The sequence below is a fragment of the Lacerta agilis genome, chromosome 11 (genome assembly GCF_009819535.1).
Source record: "Lacerta agilis isolate rLacAgi1 chromosome 11, rLacAgi1.pri, whole genome shotgun sequence".
Classification (NCBI taxonomy): Eukaryota; Metazoa; Chordata; class Lepidosauria; order Squamata; family Lacertidae; genus Lacerta; species Lacerta agilis.
This window is the reverse complement of record NC_046322.1, coordinates 27,780,818-27,800,066: the sequence shown is the minus strand read 5'-3', so window position 1 is coordinate 27,800,066 and position 19,249 is coordinate 27,780,818. Positions and strand designations below refer to the sequence as shown.

The 19,249-nt window shown below is 40.5% G+C and overlaps 2 protein-coding genes across 3 annotated transcripts in view; one reads left to right on the top strand and one right to left on the bottom strand.

The window, feature by feature from the left end:
- The window catches only part of IQGAP2 (IQ motif containing GTPase activating protein 2), a 124,160-nt gene that overhangs the window by 83,736 nt on the left and 21,175 nt on the right, over positions 1–19,249 (top strand). For both annotated transcript variants that reach the window (XM_033164361.1, XM_033164362.1), the window contains 9 exons: positions 606–769; positions 7,258–7,348; positions 9,442–9,603; positions 12,326–12,468; positions 14,162–14,332; positions 15,316–15,399; positions 16,611–16,682; positions 16,934–17,003; positions 17,163–17,371. In XM_033164361.1, coding sequence (XP_033020252.1) covers positions 606–769; positions 7,258–7,348; positions 9,442–9,603; positions 12,326–12,468; positions 14,162–14,332; positions 15,316–15,399; positions 16,611–16,682; positions 16,934–17,003; positions 17,163–17,371 — 1,166 coding nt within the window. The remainder of the gene's footprint in view (positions 1–605; positions 770–7,257; positions 7,349–9,441; positions 9,604–12,325; positions 12,469–14,161; positions 14,333–15,315; positions 15,400–16,610; positions 16,683–16,933; positions 17,004–17,162; positions 17,372–19,249) is intronic.
- Positions 2,406–7,097, bottom strand: F2RL2 (coagulation factor II thrombin receptor like 2). The gene is made up of 2 exons (XM_033164363.1): positions 5,764–7,097; positions 2,406–3,763 (listed from the first exon to the last, which is right to left on the bottom strand). The coding sequence occupies exons 1-2, from the start codon at positions 5,825–5,827 to the stop codon at positions 2,661–2,663; spliced, it is 1,167 nt and encodes a 388-aa protein (XP_033020254.1). The 5' UTR covers positions 5,828–7,097; the 3' UTR covers positions 2,406–2,660.

Here is a 19,249-nt window from a genome sequence, read left to right as displayed (position 1 = left end):
CTCACATTAACTACTGAAATCAGAAACTTCTATCTCCACCCCTCCTCCCAAGCCTCTTGGATAGCTGCAGTCTGCAAGGAGCAGACAGATTGCATGACATTAGAGAGAAGCATGACTTTCATATACCCAAAAAGAAATTGTACCAGACTAGGAGCACTTCCAGTGGGATTTAATAGGTCTCTTTCTCTTAACCAACAACAGCCTATACTTTGCCTTTACAAAGGCCTTGAACATCTATGCTGACCAGTGGCAATATGAACTACAGTGGTATCCAATGCCTCTGTGCAGCCTCAGTGTGCCTTGTCTGATACCAAGGCCATTACCAAGTTGCAGAAGTCAGATGGTTAATAGAATGCTCTGTGAATGTATGGAGAAGCAGGGGGATCTAACTGGCCTTCCTCAATGTAGACTACCCACCTCTACTCCTATACTGCTACCCAGTAGCATAGGGAAAGCTGCTTCAGCATGCTCAGCTAGTTGCCAGTTGCTTTTTTCAACATAAGGGTTTTCAGAAAATCATGTTAAAAGCCAAATCCTGTTGTATGATCTTAGTTGTTGCATTTTTTTGTGCACACTTTGTACACTTTTCATTTGTTCTTGTGTAGGGATTGTAGCAATTGGACACATTAATGAAGCAATTGATCAGGGAGATCCTACAAAAACAGTAGAAGCACTGCTACTCCCTACAGCAAAACTTCATGGTGTGAAAGAAGCAAATGCACAGCATTACCAGGATGTTCTGAAGAATGCAAAAACACTCAAATGCCAGGTAGTTTTTAACCCCAAAGTCTTTCATATTTTGCAAATGCCAAAGCTTCCTCTAATTCCTATTGTACACATGCCCAGTGGCAGAGAGAGCTCAAGGAGCAACCAAACTGTAAACCTGTTCATTCAGACAGTGTGGAACCCTGTTCAAAATAAGGCACCAACTAATGACACCTCCATTTTGGATGGATTGAGCCTCAGTTTGTTGGTCTTCATCCACTTATTTTGCATTACCTGAATAAGCTGAAAAGAGAAATTAAGTTTTGAGCCTCAGTATCTGAAACTCATCCATCAATGCTGAATCAGTTTGGTCTGTGGGCCACCTTCATAGACTGCCCTCCAATTGTTGCAACCATAACAGTGAATTTTAGATGCTTTTTTGTGCTTTCAGATCTCCCCTCACATCCCCAGGTGGGCTAGCTTGTGACAGGCAGGCCTTAAAACAACTTGCCAGGCACTACTGCGAGATGCAGTGAAGGTGGAAAATAGTTCATTCTTCATGGTCCTCACTTGAAGAGATTAGGCTTAATAAATAACATGGTCTTATTCATGTTCTGTCTGGCTGACAGTGAGTTTCCTGCTGCTTGCATGTTGGCCACCACCCTTCTTGCTTCATTGTCCACAGCTTACCAGTCAGTCATAGGGAGAGGGCCTTTGGAAGTGATTGTGTCACAAGCACAAGTCATCTCCATATTTCACAGCAAACCAGACTAATCTAACACAATTCACCCTTCATTGTAAGACTGAAGCACAGGATAACTGCATATAGTTTTTTTCAGAATTGTATAACACTCTCTTACACACACACACACACACACACACACACACACACACACACAATGTCTTTGGTTGCCATGTAATATTCTAACCAATTCCTAGAATATTAAGTATGTGTAGACTTAATTTAAACAGAGTTTTGTTCTGTTTGTGTAGGTTATTATTTAGCCAGAAGTTGAATTTCCTAAAGAAACTGTCTCTGCAATGTTGAGCAAGAAACAGTGTTGCTAGTTGCATAGTGTTCTGAAGCACCTTTCCAATGTAGGAAAAAGAGGGCAGCTCTGTTATCCATTGTCATGTTTACAAGCTTTTTAAAGTTGCTTTTTAAAAAAAAATTAAAATTGGTATTACAAAAAAGACGCATTTGTGAGTTGTTAGCCTTATAAAACTAACAGAACCAATATCAAATGCCAATGAATAAATACTGAACATTTATTCAAAATTTAAGTTGTACTGAGTGCAGTGGGACTTGCTTTATATAAACATAATATTCTAGGCAATAAATTTAATGTTCAGGTTCAGGTTTAGCAATGCAGTGCAGGAAATGACCACAGGGGAGTAGCAGCATCACAACTAAGCATGTAAATTAAGACATATTTTGAGATTAAGGAAAAGTAATGTGTTTGTGTTCCATTGCTAGTCTTTTCAGTTTTAGAAAGAGAAACATTGGGGTGGTCAACAAGTTGAATAACTTTTTTTGATTAATCTGCACACCAGCAGATTAATGTTTAATTAGCTAAATTGGAATAAGATGGCATAATACCATATAGGTGTCTCTTTGAGTTGGTGAATGAACTATAAAGTACCGGGTAATTTACATTTAAATTAGTGCTCATTGCTAGAGGAAAAGCCTATTGATCTTTTTCATTCCCAATTATGGTAATGTAATAGAACCAAAAATAGGTTAAAAAAGTAAACAGATGTGTGTCTTTAATGTATATCCCCATCAGTTAAACTTTGTCCTCAGCGATACCAGTTAAACCTTGCAACCCTAAAATACATATGTAAGTAGTTCGAATTTATTCAGTTTTGCCATTATAAAAATAGATATCTTAAATAGTAAATTTATGAACAAATGATGTATATACAACTTCATCAAGTATCACAGCAGAAGTGTGTCACGTCTTTTGATCCCGGGGTATTTTAACCATGGTGAGAGAAACACTGGTGTTATCTTTGGTTTTGGACATCATGAAGTAAAGGAATGGATCGAGGCAACTGTTCAGACTGCTTAGACATAGAGCAATAAGGTAAAAGAAATACAAATTGTCTGCCGAATTACGGTGGTAATTCACATGATGAACGATCAGTATGACATTGCTGGGTGTGTAGCAGACAGCAAAAATGCTGAGGATGAGAAGACTGATTTTGATGTACCACAGCCACTTATGATCATAAGATTTGAGTGTTCGGATAATTGAAACATAACAAAAAATAACAATACAGAATGGAATCACAAATCCAAATACTGCCAGCGAGACGAAGTAATAGTATTGGAAGGATGATGGAGTTTCACAGGTATTGCTGACATCGTGGCAGGTAAAGATATTTAGCTGATCCAGATTATAGCTTTGCTTTGCTATGATCAGAGGTAGCATGTATAAGAAAACGACTGTCCATATTGCCCCACATGCTACTGTTGCTAAGGGCTGCTTGGGCAGAGCCCTGTAAGTAAATGGATAAACGATGGCCACATAACGGCTGATACTGATGCAGGTGAGGAGGAGCGTGGAACAATACATATTGCCATAGAATATGGCAGTCATGATTCGACACATTGGTTCTCCAAATATCCAGTTGTTGCCTCTGAGGTGATACGAAATTTTGAACGGCAGCATGATACAGAAGAGAAAATCTGAAATGGCTAAGTTTGTGTAGAATATAGCAATCCGGGCTGACCTGATTCTGAAAAACAGTGTCCATAGTACAAAGGCATTTGCTGGCACTCCTATTAAAACAACAGTTATGTATAGAGCTGGAATCAGCTTTACACTCAGAGGGCTGGTAAGGTACTCCAACGTGGTATTGCGTACTTTCAGTACTGAAACGTGGGACCTCTTCGCAGAACAGTTGTTTTCTTGGTTGTGATTGGACCTTGTTGCGCCTTCTATGGCAGAATGAGGTATTTTTTCATAAGCATCTTGTGGAGCGCCGTGGAAAGTCCTGATGGGGTGCAGTTTGTTACCTTGACATTCCAGGCTACTGTTGTTACATTTTCTGTCTAAAAGTTAAAAAGAAAAATGGATAGTTGCAGTAATTTATACTCAAAGACCGGGGTGGGGTGGGGGTGGGGAGGAAATGAACAGTGTTTCCCTGAATATGATATATACCATGGGTGTTGGACTAGGACCTGGATTCCAGGGCTCAAATTGCCAGTCAGCCAACAAGCATGTCCTTGGGCCAGTCATTGCCTCTCAGCCCTAACCTACCTCACAGGGTTGTTGTGGGGATTAAACGAAGAGAGGGGGGAACCATTTGCATCATCTTAAGTTCCCTGGAGAAAAAAAGTGGTATATAAATGCAATACATGATACAAGTATGTTGCTAATTTTAGGGGAAGAAAAGGGCTCTCAGAAATCAGCTTTGGAAGCAAAAAAACTCTTTCTTTGCCATCTAAGGATTGGTATCACACACACAAAAACACTTCACCTACAAAATTAGCTTTCATGGTCTGCTTGTTATTTTAACTCTGTATCCAACAGTTAAATTACTATTCCAGAGGTAATAATAATAATAATAATATTTATTATTTGTACCCCACCCATCTGGCTGGATTTCCCCAGCCACTCTGGGCGGCTTCCAACAGAAATCAAATACAAAAATATCAAACATTAAAAACTTCCCTAAAAAGGGCTGCCTTCAGGTTTTTTCTGAATGTCAGGTAGTTGTTTATTTCCTTGACCTGTGATGGGAGGGCGTTCCACAGGGCGGGCGCCACTACCGAGAAGGCCCTCTGCCTGGTTCCCTGTAGTTTTGCTTCTCGCAGTGAGGGAACCGACAGAAGGCCCTCGGCGCTGGATCTCAGTGTCCGGGCTGAATGATGGGGGTGGAGACGCTCCTTCAGGTATACAGGACCGAGGCCGTTTAGGGCTTTAAAGGTCAGCACCAACACTTTGAATTGTGCTCAGAAACATACGTTATTCCCCCTTGTAAATAATATTTGGGATTGCAAGCTTAAACTGCTTGAGTGCCAATTAATGTGAGGCCAGGCAAGTTTCACTCTCTTTCCTGCAGTAACTGTGAAACCGCGTCACATCTTTCTTTGTATTAGGTGAATAGGAAACATGTAAGGGCTGTACAAGCAGGAAATGAAGGGTAAGCAGTGCAGAAAGTTGGGTCATCACCCATACCCTCACAGACAGCTGCTCCCACCAGGTGCCTCAGAAGAACTTTGCCTGTCAAGGCTGGAAAAGCCCAACACTGCAGTGTATGTTTAAAGTTGGGGAAATTACAATAAAGCAGGTCTTTAAAGACTTAGACAACACAGGAAATACTGCAGGGCTGTTTTCTGGATTCTCATAACTGAGTAAAAAAATGATTCTAGTTCCCAATAAAACATTTACTGTGCAAGCAGCCTTCATTTATCATCCTGTCAATAGAGAAATTATTCAGATATGAAGGCAGGACTGAGAAGAGACTTGAAACAGACAAAATAAAGTAGTAATCAAGTATTTTGTTTGTTCTTAATCCCTGTTATATTATGCTAAACTTGTTTTTCACTGTATATATACAGAACTTCATTGTCTATAGAAGTTACGTTAATACACAGACAACTTTGGAAAGATGTTATTTTTATTAGCAGTGTGTTTTAGGAATGCTATTAGATTGCTATTCTATAAAGTCCTCAAAAGGGGTAGGGGTTTGTTTGTATATTTGAAAATGTATTAATATAACCAAATAACCAAAGCACATATAATGAAAAGTTAAGATTCCACAATGGATTGCTATTGCCTATGTTTAATAGGGAACATTACCAAAGGCAGTGACACATTACAGCCAAGTACTGCTAATGAAAATTAAGCATTAAATATATTATTTTCTCCCATCAGGATTCTTGAGCATTAAGTACTTCTTTTTACACATGAAGATACTGTCACTGAAATAGAAATCTGCCTCATTTGAGATTTTAGTACTCCATTTAAAGATAGATACAGATATGACTTTGACTTGGTCAATTTCTATCAAAAGAACGAAGACACAACACAAATGTGAACTTCCTACCTTTCTGGGATAGGCAGGAGGATATGAATAGCAGTCCACTTATTAATAAGAGTATAGTTGTCATTGTAGCAGTGATCAAAACTCAGTTTTTAAAAATATGCATTTTAGCTTGTCCGTTGCTGCTTAATCCTTCTGATAGTGAAGAAATGCTTAGAGCGTCAGATCTGTGAACTGAACTCATCCTGTATGTACTAGCAATTTTGAGGGAACTTGCTGTTTTGTTCTTTGGAGAAGGGCGTGACACACCAGAATGTGGAAACAGGCAAAGCTGCTTAAGCTTTGAGCTGACACAGAGATTAGTTTCATTTAACATGAGTGAAGTTAACTCTTGAACTACCATAAGTAGAGAGAAGAATGGGGTGTTCGATCTCTAGGACTTCCAAAACAATTATTTAAGAGGAGGGAAACTTGGTGTTAACTTGCTGGACTAATCTGGGCTTGAATTTGCATTTTAGCAACCCAGTAGGCCTGGGAATAAAGCATAACCAGTGATAAAAGACCACAGATTCAAGACTTTAGCTGAAACAAATAATTTGGTTTATTGATAAACTATGGCCTGGTTTACATATCAAATTAAGGCATCATAATAATAATTTAAATCACCATGAGTACTACCAGTTCAGTTGTACATAAGCCTCTGAAGACCCAAGTAGACTTGATGGTGACAGACCTGTATGTCAGTGGTGAGTTTTTACCAAATTCCTGAAGCCAAATTTTGGTGAAATGAGCTTTGTTTTATGTAAATGCAAGAAGTTATCTAGCTTTAAAAAACTGTGTTAACCTCATTTTCCAAATGCAATAGGAATCTAATTGTATTTTAAACCCTAAGCTGAATTTGTGTGTGTGTGTGTGTGTGTGTGTGTTATAAAGTTCATAGTGGTATAGTTGGATGATGTGGCTTTTTACTTGTCTGCACGCACACATCCTTCATATTGCAAAGATCTTGAGATTGCAAGCCAGCTTTCTTTCATGGGCACTGAGTCATCTTCCTGTGCAAGTCTAATACATTCAATGTTTTTCTCTGGGAATAAACTTTAAACCCACATCTCTGTTAATGAACATTATTAACATACCAAACAACCCAGAGTTTGTGAAGTTTCCAGTCTAGCAATAGAATTAGAAAATGTGAAGCTGATCTTCCATTCCCAGTTTCAAGAACCAAGTATTTAACACTGCAAACTCTCCTGTACCACCTGATATTATCCTGACTACAATGCATCACAAGCAAAGAGCACACATACTGCGCTGCTATCTCAGCAGAGTAAATGGGATAATGATGTTGAAAATAAGATATATTAAGTGTGTGTACGCCCAGGAAAACAAAACAAAACTTTGGTTATCCTTGCATTTCATCCCATCTGGCATCATAGCTTTCAGAACTATCAAACCCATACCTTGTCGCAATATTTTGTAAAGGTTTAGTAAACATGGTTTTTCATTGGACATATTAAGATCCAAGAAACTATTTTTAGTGCCCTTTTCTCCCTTCTCCAGGAATTTCATGATGATTCTTCAGTCCTTTGGCTGGATGAGATACAGAAAGGAATTGATGATGCCAACACGAACTTAGAAGATGCATCAAAATGTAAGCACCCACCTGAATCCATTCTATGAACTGTTGATCGTTATTTTGCAATAGCAGTAAAAGGCTCACTCTCTATTTCAACAAGGCCATTTAAATTCTATTTCACACAACTAATTTAATACTTGCATGATTGTGTGCAATGGCTTTCAAGGATAGAACTTAATTAGTATAGGAATGCAACTGATAGCAGGAGATGCAAGCTTACCAAAAAATGTCACAACTGACCAAGATATTGACTCATTTCCTACCTTGGTAATACAGAATTATAAATCCCACAGAATCATATATCTCATCTATGGATAGGCCTTTGTTCAGTGGTAGAGTATCTGCTTTGCATGCAGAAGCTCCCAGGTTCAATCCTTGGCATTTCCAAGTAGTCTAGGAGAGACCCCAGTCTGAAATCCTAAATTGCTGCTGCCAGTCACTGTAAACAACAATGGGACAGATGGATCAATGGTCTGATTCATTATAAGGTAGTTTCCTATTTTTTTCTACCTCTGTCATAACTTTACTCTTAGACCCACAATTTCCCATCTGTTAAATCACATGTGATTGTTGTGAAGGTGAACGCAGTAAAGCTTATAAAGTACTTGACAAGTTAAAAGTGCCATTATTGATTTTGGCACTTAAAAAAAAAAGATAATGGAGCCAAGCTGCTGTTGGTATGGAATAATCAACTCGAATAAAACCATTTTGACTTGTGGATGGTAGAGGTTGTTAAAGCTTAGTATTTCAGTATGTTGAACACTACATTTGTTGTCAAAAGTACTTGCTGTTCCCTTCCTGAAAAGGTAGACATGAACTTTGAAACCAAGTATTGACACCAGTTTACCTGGAACTTTGTCCCCCTCCCCAAGGCAAATACACACCTAGCAAGTCACATTCTGAAATATTCAATCTATATGGACCCAAGTCTATTTACCTTGACTCTCAACTATTTTATGTAAAGAAAACGACATCATTTAACTTAAGTTTGCTTTTGCTTGAATTGTTTGCTGATTGTCCAAGGATGAAACTCCCCCTCCCCCCCAAAAGACCAAAGATTTAGTAAACACTAAAAATGACAAGCTGTTGAATTTTGGATATTGTTGCTGATTTACCAGATTTGAAGTGTGTGGTATCATCCTTCTAGCGACTGTACCATTTCAGCCTGAAAGTGGGTATTATATGTTTGCCCTCTAAATTAGGAACTGTTAAAGGCAGTATGGAAGAGGAGGGGCAATTGGGGGGTTAAAAGAATAAAAAAAACATACATATGATACTTTCAGAAGTGTTACTCATTTATAAGAATATTAAATATATATCTTAAGGCTTGTATGATGTTGTGTCCCTGCTCTGATCACATTCCAGGCTGGTTATGGGGGAAAGCACTCTGGATGTGTTCAGATACTTACCGGTAGTTATTTGTAACATATTCCAAGGCTTAGACCTGACACCAAGCACAGCTTCTGGGGAATAAGTCTCCAAACTCCGTGAAGCCCCTGAACCCAAAGCAAGTTTACCACTGATATCTATATCTGTTTCTATATCTATACACTGATGGAGTTCAAATAAGCCACTTCTTGGAACATGGTAGTTTAACTCTGCTTAGTTTCTTGAAGGCTTTCCTCCCCCGGTGGCAGTGTAATACCCAAGCCCATCTCCCACTTAACAAAAATCATTCCTAATTACTCTCTCAAAAATTAAGCAATACATAACTAGTATAACCAATTGCAAAACTACATGGATACAATGAAAGGACATTTCATTGTTACATGCAACTTCCTCTGTAAGCATTCGTATTGCATTAAATTTCAGCAATCTTTAATTAACCCTTGAATGGCCATGCAAATGTTTAATAAAGTCAGAGTCATCAATATCTCCCATATTCATACTGTTTTTGGATTATTCGGATTATTTTCCCCACAATAATCTGATATAAAGCAAATGTCCTGTGCATGAGATGAATCCCCAGTCCATGAGTTCCCTTTGCCAGTTACCATGAACTGGACTAGAAAATGGTGGTTTCACCTTGCGCCACAAACTTGCTTAAGGCCCATAATGTGTGGATTGCTGGAAATGCATAATTGATAACCTTTTATTCTGTCCTTTAGTGGCCACTGGGACAACAATGATAAACCAGTGTTTAGAAAAAGGTGATTCTGCACAGATAGTCACCATCCTGCAGCCTCCTAACTTCAATTTAAGAGCTGTCCCAGAGTGTGCTGAAACCTACTACAACAGTCTGTTGGAAGCCAAGAATCTAAAAACCAAAGGTAATACCCTAACCTGTCACATCCAGCACAACAAATTGGACCTAGTTAAATATGAAGTTTTTACAAATGTTTTGCATGTTTCACAGGCTGCTTGTCTACTCCTATTGTTAAAAGCATTGCTAGTCTTAACATATGCCGGTAAAAACCATTTTAGATATGTCTTGTTCTTGCTTGCCCTTGAAAGAAATGATTTTAGTTTGATAAGCAGTACTTGAAATACTCTGGCAAAGGTCTTCTTGGATGTTTTAGTTGGGGGAATGTCAATTGCTAATTAAACACAGAAGGAGCTGAGCTTGAAGCAGTTGTGCTTTCACAATTCTGATCTCTGTTGCAAACTAGAGCAGTCCTCCACAGAACTTCCTGCTGCCTCAGAAGTTGCTGCTGAGTTTCTTCTGACAAGCTGCCTCTGGAGAAGGCTTGGCATTCCAGAATTCCTGCATTTTGTAGTTCTATAACTGTGTTCCTGCCCAGATTCAACAGAATAGCATTGCTTATGACTGTGGCTTTGTGCATGTGCACCATATGAAGACTATAAAAAACATGATGACCCTCCAGAACAGAGGCATAGATCTGATTTTTTAAAAACATAGGAACTATATTTTTTGGGTCAAACCAATGACTCACTCACTACAGCATCCTGTTTCTCTCAATGACTAACTAGTTTGCTTCCTATGACGAACATCTGGTACAAGGCTCCTGCCACTAATTAACTTCTGTTTTCTACCAGCCTTTACTTTCAATCTGTTTCTCTCAAAGTGTGCGTGAGGTGTGACATCCAATAAAGATGTAAGCAGCAGCTGTGAGACAAAAGTTTCATTTTGTTTTGCACCGGGGTAGAGAGACATGCCTCTTATTTCCTCATTATTCAAATCACATAGTGTTGGCTACTTCATGCCTATTCCCTTCCGGTACTGAATGATTAAAGCTAATTAAAAAAAAAGAATCATACATATTGCAGTGTTATTATTCCTCCCCCCCCCCCCCAGCCACAAATAAAAAATTTTGTAGGTAAATATGGTTCTGCTAGCTACCTCTTCTAATGGTGCACCTGGCAAGATTCTGGACAGTTCTCTGTTTAAAGCAGACTTAGATTATGAATCAAAACTTCAGAACTCTTGAAGTGCCTCAGTTGCCTCTGTTAAGTCTAGTGAATGGATAGTCTCAAACACTCGTCGTTGCAGCATTGCTGAAGCTGAGCTGGTATTGGTCTGTTCAGTAATCTGGGTGGGAAGCTACTGAGAGTCCTATTAATTGAATCAACATGTTGCTGGTGGACAGTGTGGTGTAGTGGTTAAGAGTGGTATACTCGTAATCTGGGGAACCGGGTTCGTATCTCCACTCCTCCACATGCAGCTGCTGGGTGACCTTGGGCTAGTCACACTTCTCTGAAGTCTCTCAGCCCCACTCACCTCACAGAGTGTTTGTTGTGGGGGAGGAAGGGAAAGGAGAATGTTAGCCGCTTTGAGACTCCTTCGGGTAGTGAAAAGCGGGATATCAAATCCAAACTCTTCTTCTTCTTCTTCTTTTTAGTAGTAGTAGTAGTAGTAGTAGTATCTTACTTTGTAGTATCTTAATTTGTTACCTGCATTTCACGCTAAAGTCCCAGGGCAGGTTACAACACTTTAAAATGCAGTTTAAAACAGTTCAAAAACTTACAATTTTAAAAATGTCATAACAAAAAGTAGGGTTGGTTCTGAAGAAATACATCTCCATTACCAAAGGCCAGGCTAAAGAGGTGAATCTTTGGCATTCACCAAAAATTGTATAATGAAGTTGCCAGATGTATCTCTGTGTAGAGGGAGTTTCACAACTTAGGGTGTTTACCATAAAGAATGACTTTTCCCAGGCCACCAACACCCAGGCCAGATCTTAGCACCTGAGAGGGTCTGTAGGGAAAGAGGTGGTCTTTCGGGTATTTGGGGCATGAGTCATGTTGGGTTCAATGCCCTAAGTGGCTTTGGAGCCTTTGTGAATGCAGTGTAGATTTATGGTAGCTGCAGAGGCAGAAGTCTCTTCTACTTGGCCAATCAATGTGGTTGCAGAGCTTGCATTGTGGAGGCTGCAGTAGGGATGGTTTTAAGCAGCCTTCACGTTGTGTTTGTTCATGTGCACTTTAACCCTAAACGTTGTAGAGTAAGCTGACCTAATTAAGGTCTAGGGAGGAGGTGCCAGGGAAGGAACTAGTCATCTAGTCAAACCCCCTGCAATGCAGCAATCTCAACTAAAGCATCCATGACAGATGACCATCCAAACTCTGCTTAAAAACTTCAAATGAAGGAGAGTCCACCACCTTCTGAGGGAGTTCGTTTCCCTAGACCAGTGATTCCCAATTAGCTAAGTACTGCAGGCCCCCTGTTTTTCAAAAGCAAAACCATGGACCCCCAACTTTTGAAAATTTTGGTATCTCTGTGGTAGTTTTGGTTATGTGAATGGTGCAGTGGACCCCCTGGGGTCCGCAGACTAGGAACCACTGCTCTAGATCATTCAAATGTTTATATGTAATTGAAGTGAGGTTGTGGTGTTCTAAAAGCCCCAAGTGTAGATAGAGTGAAGGTTACATGAAGGTTGAATCCTTGTCACAGCACCATGTCCTTTTTCTCCTTGCAACCACAAGTCTGCATTTGTATTGGTGCTGAAGGATTAGAAATGGGAGGGTGGAAGCACATTTATGTTATTTTGGCAATGTCGAAACAATAAAATTATTGTCTTTAAATTCTTTCAGATCCTGATGAAGGCCCATGGATCAAATTCTTAATGCAAGGCAGCTATGAGTATTACTATAATGTGGAAACTGGAAAGGGAACTTGTGTACCACCTGAAGGAATTGTGCCCAAAACATCTTGGCTGACTGGTGAAGAGATTCAGGTAGAACAAAATAATTGCTGTGATTTGTTTCTGTGTTGGTTTTGGATAATTTTTGAGGAGAGTGTAAAATGAAGCTGCTTTGAGCATGGCTTTAACTATCAATAGGCAACGTGCACATAAAATGATAAAGAATTATGAGGAAGATGCTGCTGGGTATCAAGAATATAGTTAAGATGTCAGTGGAGCAAGGCGTGAAACTCAGTGTCAAAGAAGATAGCCTTTCATTTTAAATGGAAAGGTTGCAGTGCTATTTCTCAGACCTGAACCACTCTGGAATATCTGTTTCTTTATATTTAGCCTTAATTATGCATGTTAAGAGTTGCAAATATTTTTCAAGGTAGTAATGTCTTCTGTATATTTAGCATTCCACATTTAATTTTCTGAAACATTTATTTTAAAACCTGTTACAGATGGGGAGTTCAAAGATGCACTATAAATTCATTTTGTCATGGTTCAGATCACAAAACCAACGCATCAAATATTTCCAAGGCTCATCTTTTAGGGCTTATCTCTTCTTCCCCCTGCCCCCAGCAGCCCAAATTTGACAGGTGGGCAGGACCACCCACCTTTAAATTGCATGATGTCATAATGATGTCAGGTGGTTGACACCTGTCAGAGTCATCTGATAACAGCTGATTGGTTACAGAAAGCTTCTTTGAAGTCTCTGGAGAGGGAAAGATGCATCTAAAAATGAAGCATTCTTTTTTCTGCAGAGGAAGCAATTTGTATTCTTAGTGCTTCCTCTGGTGCTTCGAATGAAAACTGCTTCCTTTTGAAAGAAAAGATATAAAAGATGCTGTGTTTGAAAATGAGCACTTTTCTCTTTCCTTAGAAAGCTGTTGGTTCTTAAAGTGCTCAAATATGAGCCACTTCTTGCAGCAGCCCTTAGCTGCATTAGGAAGTTCCGGAAGCATAGTTGATTTCAGTCGAATGCTGATGCCAGCAGATTGTCTGGGCTTCAGCTATGGAAGACTCTCTTTCAGCACCAACAAACAGTTGATCCCTGCTGCTTGCAGAAAATTCTGCATTGCACTTTACAGCCCCAACAATCAGCTGTTAGACAGGGCTTCAAAGCACCTTGCAAAAGCTTTTTAAAGGCGCCATCAACCAATTGACCCCTTTTTTTGCCCTAGCCATGACTTTATCTACCACACACCTGACGTCACATATGGGCTTTTTTCTGCAAAATATATTATTATGGTATGTTTCAGTATGCCCTGAAAGGATTAATATCTTCTGAACTAAGCAAAGATTGCCCTGAGAACCATAGACTGTAAGTCTGGTCTCTGCTAGGCTTTTTTTTTCAATGTTACCCCGGCCAAATGTTCTGAACTACAAAGAAGAAAATTGTGAAAGAGACATTTTGCACACTGGTGATGCAGGGAGTTGCACAGTGAATTGCTAATCAATCTGGCAGCATTTTAAAAATAAGAACATCCTAGTATAATAACCCTTGTGGAATTCACTTGACGGATACAGTTTTTATGAAGCCCTTGTACCAGTTCACAGTGTAGCAACTTGAATTATAGAATTATAGAACAAATATTAAATCTAAATGGGAGGAAAACAATGTAAGGGTGGTCAATGGGCTCAAATGGAAATTGGAATGCAATTAGCTGCACAAACTGTTTGGCTTTTGCTTGGCTACTTAAGTTATACCTGATATCTAGCATCGTTTTTTTTCTTTCCTTAGAATATTGTTGCCCAAATTACATCTGATTACAACAGAGAACAGCTGTGGTTTGCAAATGAGGACTTGATCATTCAGCTACAAGCTAAAGCAAGGGGATTCCTTGTCAGGAAAAAATATAAGGAAAGAAAAGCGTATCTCCAAAACCAGGAGCCATCAGTGATAAAGTTACAGGTATGATCATCCAGTAAAGCTCCATGGCTGCTTCTGGCTGTTAACTGAACAACCCAATAGTGAGATTAGACAAATGTTGCACTAGTATAGCCTAGGATGATAATATAGTTCTCTGTTTGTGGCTGGCTGGCTAGCTGCTGGTTGTAGTGCCCCTATCCCAGTCAGCCTAACAGTCATCTGCCTGGACCCAGATAGACCTCTGTGTTCCAACCTGACATTTTTTATCCTGCGTCTTGTGCAACAGATTAAAAATGGTTATTACTGTACAGATGATATATAGTGCTGTCTTTTGCAAACATTTTCAATAGACCACTTTCGAATGATGGGATTGAGAACCACAAGTAAAATTACCATATTTTTCGCTCCATAGGGGGCAAGGGGCTGGGGCTGGAAAGGGAGCCTTATCTCTCTCCCCGATCACTTGCTGAACAGCTGTTCAGCGGCTTCCTTTCAACACCCCCTTCTCTCCTTGTAAAAAAAAAGAGCACGACCTGCTTTTGGCCCCTAGGCAATTTGGCTCCAGGGACCATGCATTCGCTCCATAAGACGCACAGACATTTCCCCATACTTTTTAGGAGGAAAAAAGTGCATCTTATGGAGCGAAAAATATGGTAGTTATGTCATAGCCACGGTTTGTATAAACAAATCACTGTTTGTTGAAAAAGGCAATTTCCACTCATCTCCTCTTTGTTTTCATTTCAAAACCTTGAAGTTACAGTGGAATAGTTTCTGTCTATTCTGAATTTGAGCATGAGCCACAGAATAGGAAGCCTTAAATGAGGGCTGAGATGTGTATTGAGAAGTTAGTTGACTAATCAAAGAGGAATGGGCTAAAAAAATAATGGTGGTGTTTCTTTTAAAATGTCATCGTTCTTTTCTTCTAGAAAATGCTCCAAAGGGTTTTCAAGATAAAATGATATCTAGAATTGTTCTTAGTCCTAATAATTTGTTCCTTTGCTGTTGTTTTTAATCCAAATAAATAGGCATCCTGGAAAGGTTATAAGCAAAGGAAAACCTACTCTGAAAGACTTCAAATGTTGCAAAGAAATGTTGCTTCTGTTATCAAGGTAAGTATTCCTATATTAACTGATATTGTTATAATTGGGTTATTATTGGGTAAAATTGGAAAACTAATTAAAAAAAATTTTTTTTTTAATGTATTCCTCTATTTGGAGACCACCAATGCTAACTTCATATACTATGTGTCTTGATTGTTATTATCTTCCTGGTTTAGGCACAATGATTATTCTCTGAAAGGGGCTGCTATTGTGGACCAGTAGCTATTTTATGGTGTTTGGTCATTGACCTGATTCCCACATAATGATAAGCTAAACCATGGCTTAGAATGAACAAATAAATGTGGATTCCTAGAGCAAATTTTGAGACCGGAGCACTCCTTCCCCAGTTCTGTTACACAGCACAAAACTCTAGTTAGACTTTACATTACATTCAGAATAAGGTTTGTGGTTTGTCTTGCTCCGGATAAACAATCAGGAGTTGCCAAGGTTTGCTTTTGGTTGATCACTTATGATTTGTCTGGGGGAGACAAATCACAAACCCAGGTTTTGACAGAATGCTAAGTCAAACCACATCTTAGCCCCAGGCAGAACCAGGGGAGCTGCATTATCAGTATAATGTTCGTACACATTTGCTCATTCTCACTAAGCCATATTTTAGCTTAGTGTTATATGCAAACTATGTCTGTTTCTGAAAGCTGGTGCTCAGCACCTTAATCATGCACCTTAATTAAGCACGTGAACCTTGAGTAGCTTGGTGAAATGGCAAAGGTTAGATGTAACAGAAAAAACCATGATTTATGGTGTGTGCAGACCTAGTTCTTGAGAGCTAGGTAATAGCAGTTATCTGATTGCTTCTTGTTGTAGAGATATTTAGGAATGTGCATAAGCTTTCAGTGGATAAGTGTTATGTTTAGTTTTTAGCTTCAGATGTGATATGTATATGTGCTCCAATCTGTATGCATTATACAAAAGACCAGACATGCCATTGTGTAGTTTGTGAATAAATTGCTTTTAAACTTAGAAGTTTTCAAAAACAGAATTTTAAAAAAAAGTTGTTCATTGTTTTATTGTACCTGCAATTGATTTTTAAAAAATGTTTTTAATGGTTACTGCTTTTTTAATGTTTTTCTTAAAATCAGTTTTATTATTGCTGTGTTTGCTGCCCTGTGCCCCTTCAGGAGGAAGGTTGGAATATGAATTGAATAAATAAAAACTAAATAAATATTTTACCTATTGGTTCATTCTTCTCTGACTTTCAGATTCAATCGTGGGTCAAAATGTGGTTAGCAAGAAGAACATACAAGAAACGGATGCAATATTTCAAAGATCATGTAAGGGTCCCCACCTTCCCTCCTATTCTGTACTGGGTAGATCCTCTGGGTCCTGCTGCCTTCAGTTTGGAAAAAAACAAATTTATAATAGATCAGACATTTGCCCCCTACCATGGGATGGCATGGCTTCGGTGGCAGAAGAAAAGAGATAAAAAGCATGCTTGAGTTTGCATTTTATACAGGTAGATAATTATTACAGCCTGTTTCCTGTGTGATTATGTCCATAAATGCATAATCTGTGTCTCTTTCAGAATGAAGAAATTGTGAAAATCCAAGCCTTCCTTAAAGCAAACAAAGCTAGGGAAGACTACAGGACACTGAGTAAGTGCTGGATAATATTTTTTGGCCATAAATTAAGTGGGCAGATAAATGCCTAACAAACACCAGCACAGATGTTGCAACTGGTTTGAGGAATTTTGTTTAGAATGAAATGTCTAAAGTTCCTGATCTTAAATTATGATTTGTTTACTTAACTTGCAGCTGGTTCTGAAAATCCTCCTTTGAATGTCCTCCGCAAATTTGCTTATCTCATGGATCAGAGTGATTTAGACTTCCAAGAAGAGCTAGAAGTAACAAGGTTAAGGGAGGAGGTGGTCACAAATATCCGATCTAGTCAACAGCTGGAGAAAGATCTGAACCTGATGGATATCAAGATAGGATTGCTGGTTAAAAACAGAATAACTCTGCAGGTTGGTTAAACGGGTGACAGTTGTTGTGAGGTCCCAGCCGAGGGGTCTTTTGGACACACACTTGTTGGGAGGCTATGTTCACACAACATTAGTCACAACCCATATCTATCCTGTCATTTCTGATGAAATACTGCATTTCCCCTTGAACCAGCTTCAATCTGAACTGAGAAAAAGAATGACCCTAGATGCATTTTATGCCAGTAAGGTTTACATAGCCTAAAGTTTTTATCTTCTAAATCGGGGGTCAGCAACCTGCGGCTCCGGAGCCGCATGCGGCTCTTTTACACGGCTGCCGCGGCTCCGGTGCTCCGGGACGGATACGCCTGCCCACTTCTCCAGCTGGCAGCGACCGCCCTCCAGCTGGCCGGCGGCCCGCCCTCCGGAGGCTGAGGGCGCTGCTCAGGGGCGTACCCAGGATCACCTGGCCTTGAACAGCGGGGCTCGGAGGCGGTGGGGACACAGTAGAGGTGGTGCAGCTCAGCCGAGGGCTCTGGCGGGGAGCGCGCCTGAGGCGCGCACGCTCCTTCGGGAAGAGATGGAGCTGGGCGAGCGGGAGGGGGAACTTTGAAGACCCCGCCTCCGCCTCCGCCTCCGAAGCAGGCGCCCCGAGCCTGCCTGGCAGGACCAACCCTGCCCAGCTCCGGAAGTCTTCCTAGCGTGGGAAGCGGCCTTGGGGCGGACAGGGGAACTCCGGGGTCGGCGGGTATGTGGGACCCTGCGGCATCCAGAGGCAGCTGGGAGGCGGGACGGGATGGGGGCAGGAAGGGGGCCTTCAGACGCGTCCCCGCACGGGCACTGGAGGCCAGGACTCTTCGGCTGGGTCGTGGGACCGCGGGGGAGGGCTGGCCGCGGTTCCTCTCAGAAGGCTGCTGGCTGCTGCGTCGAGGCGACGACGAGGTAGGCAGCTGCGGGCTGGGCCAGGGGTGGCGGGTGGCGGGCGAGGGGGGAAGCCCTCTTTTTAAAAATGGTCGAGGAAGCGGCGCCTGTTTCCCTGCCGCTGCCTCCTTCGCTCCTGGTTCCGCTCGCAGCCTCAGACCGCGCTCTCGCGGGCGCGCGTCTCTCTCTGCCCCGGAGCAAGGCCGGGACGTTTTGCAGTTTTTCCTCTGTCCTGAGTGTGTGTTAGGGGAGCCTTGACAAAGCACCTGTTGGCGTGGAAGAGAGGAGTCCTAACTTGGATCTGTGTTCATGTGCAAAATCTATCGCCATTAAGGGGGCAGGGAACTCCCCTAAAAAGGTTTGAACACTACAAACTACTACAGCCACCTGTATGCAAGTCAGCACAAACATCACAGGCTTCTCTGGTGCAATTCTGTGCTTTATTTAGCAAGAGAGGAGGTTGGAAGAGGTGAACATAGCCTCTGGTCTGGAATATTAAGGGTAAAAGACACTAAGATTATTGTAAAAGCCAGCAGTCTTCAATTAGACATGGGACAAACATTTAACACAAGTGTGCAGTTGAGGACTCATTTTTTTAAAAACAACAACAACAAATCAAATATTTGTATGCTGTTGCAACCCACCTTGGATCAGGCTGTGACCTGGTAGTGGTCCCCAGGGTGGATAAAAATGAATGATTTAAAAAAAATGGATTTCTTTTTATTTAAATCGGATTTTTTTATTTAAATCGGATTTTTTAAAATTTAAATCGGATTTTTTAAAATAAAATGCAGTGTTATATTTGTTTTAAATGTCGCAATGGTTTTGCGGCTCCCAGTTTTTTTTCCCCTTCTGAAACGGGTCCAAGTGGCTCTTTTGGTCTTAAAGGTTGCAGACCCCTGTTCTAAATCAAGCCAAACTCTTTAATCTAGCTCCTTAAAGTACCTTCCATTACAATTACAATAGCCTAAGGGATTATTGCTCCCAGTCAAGCAGTGTTGT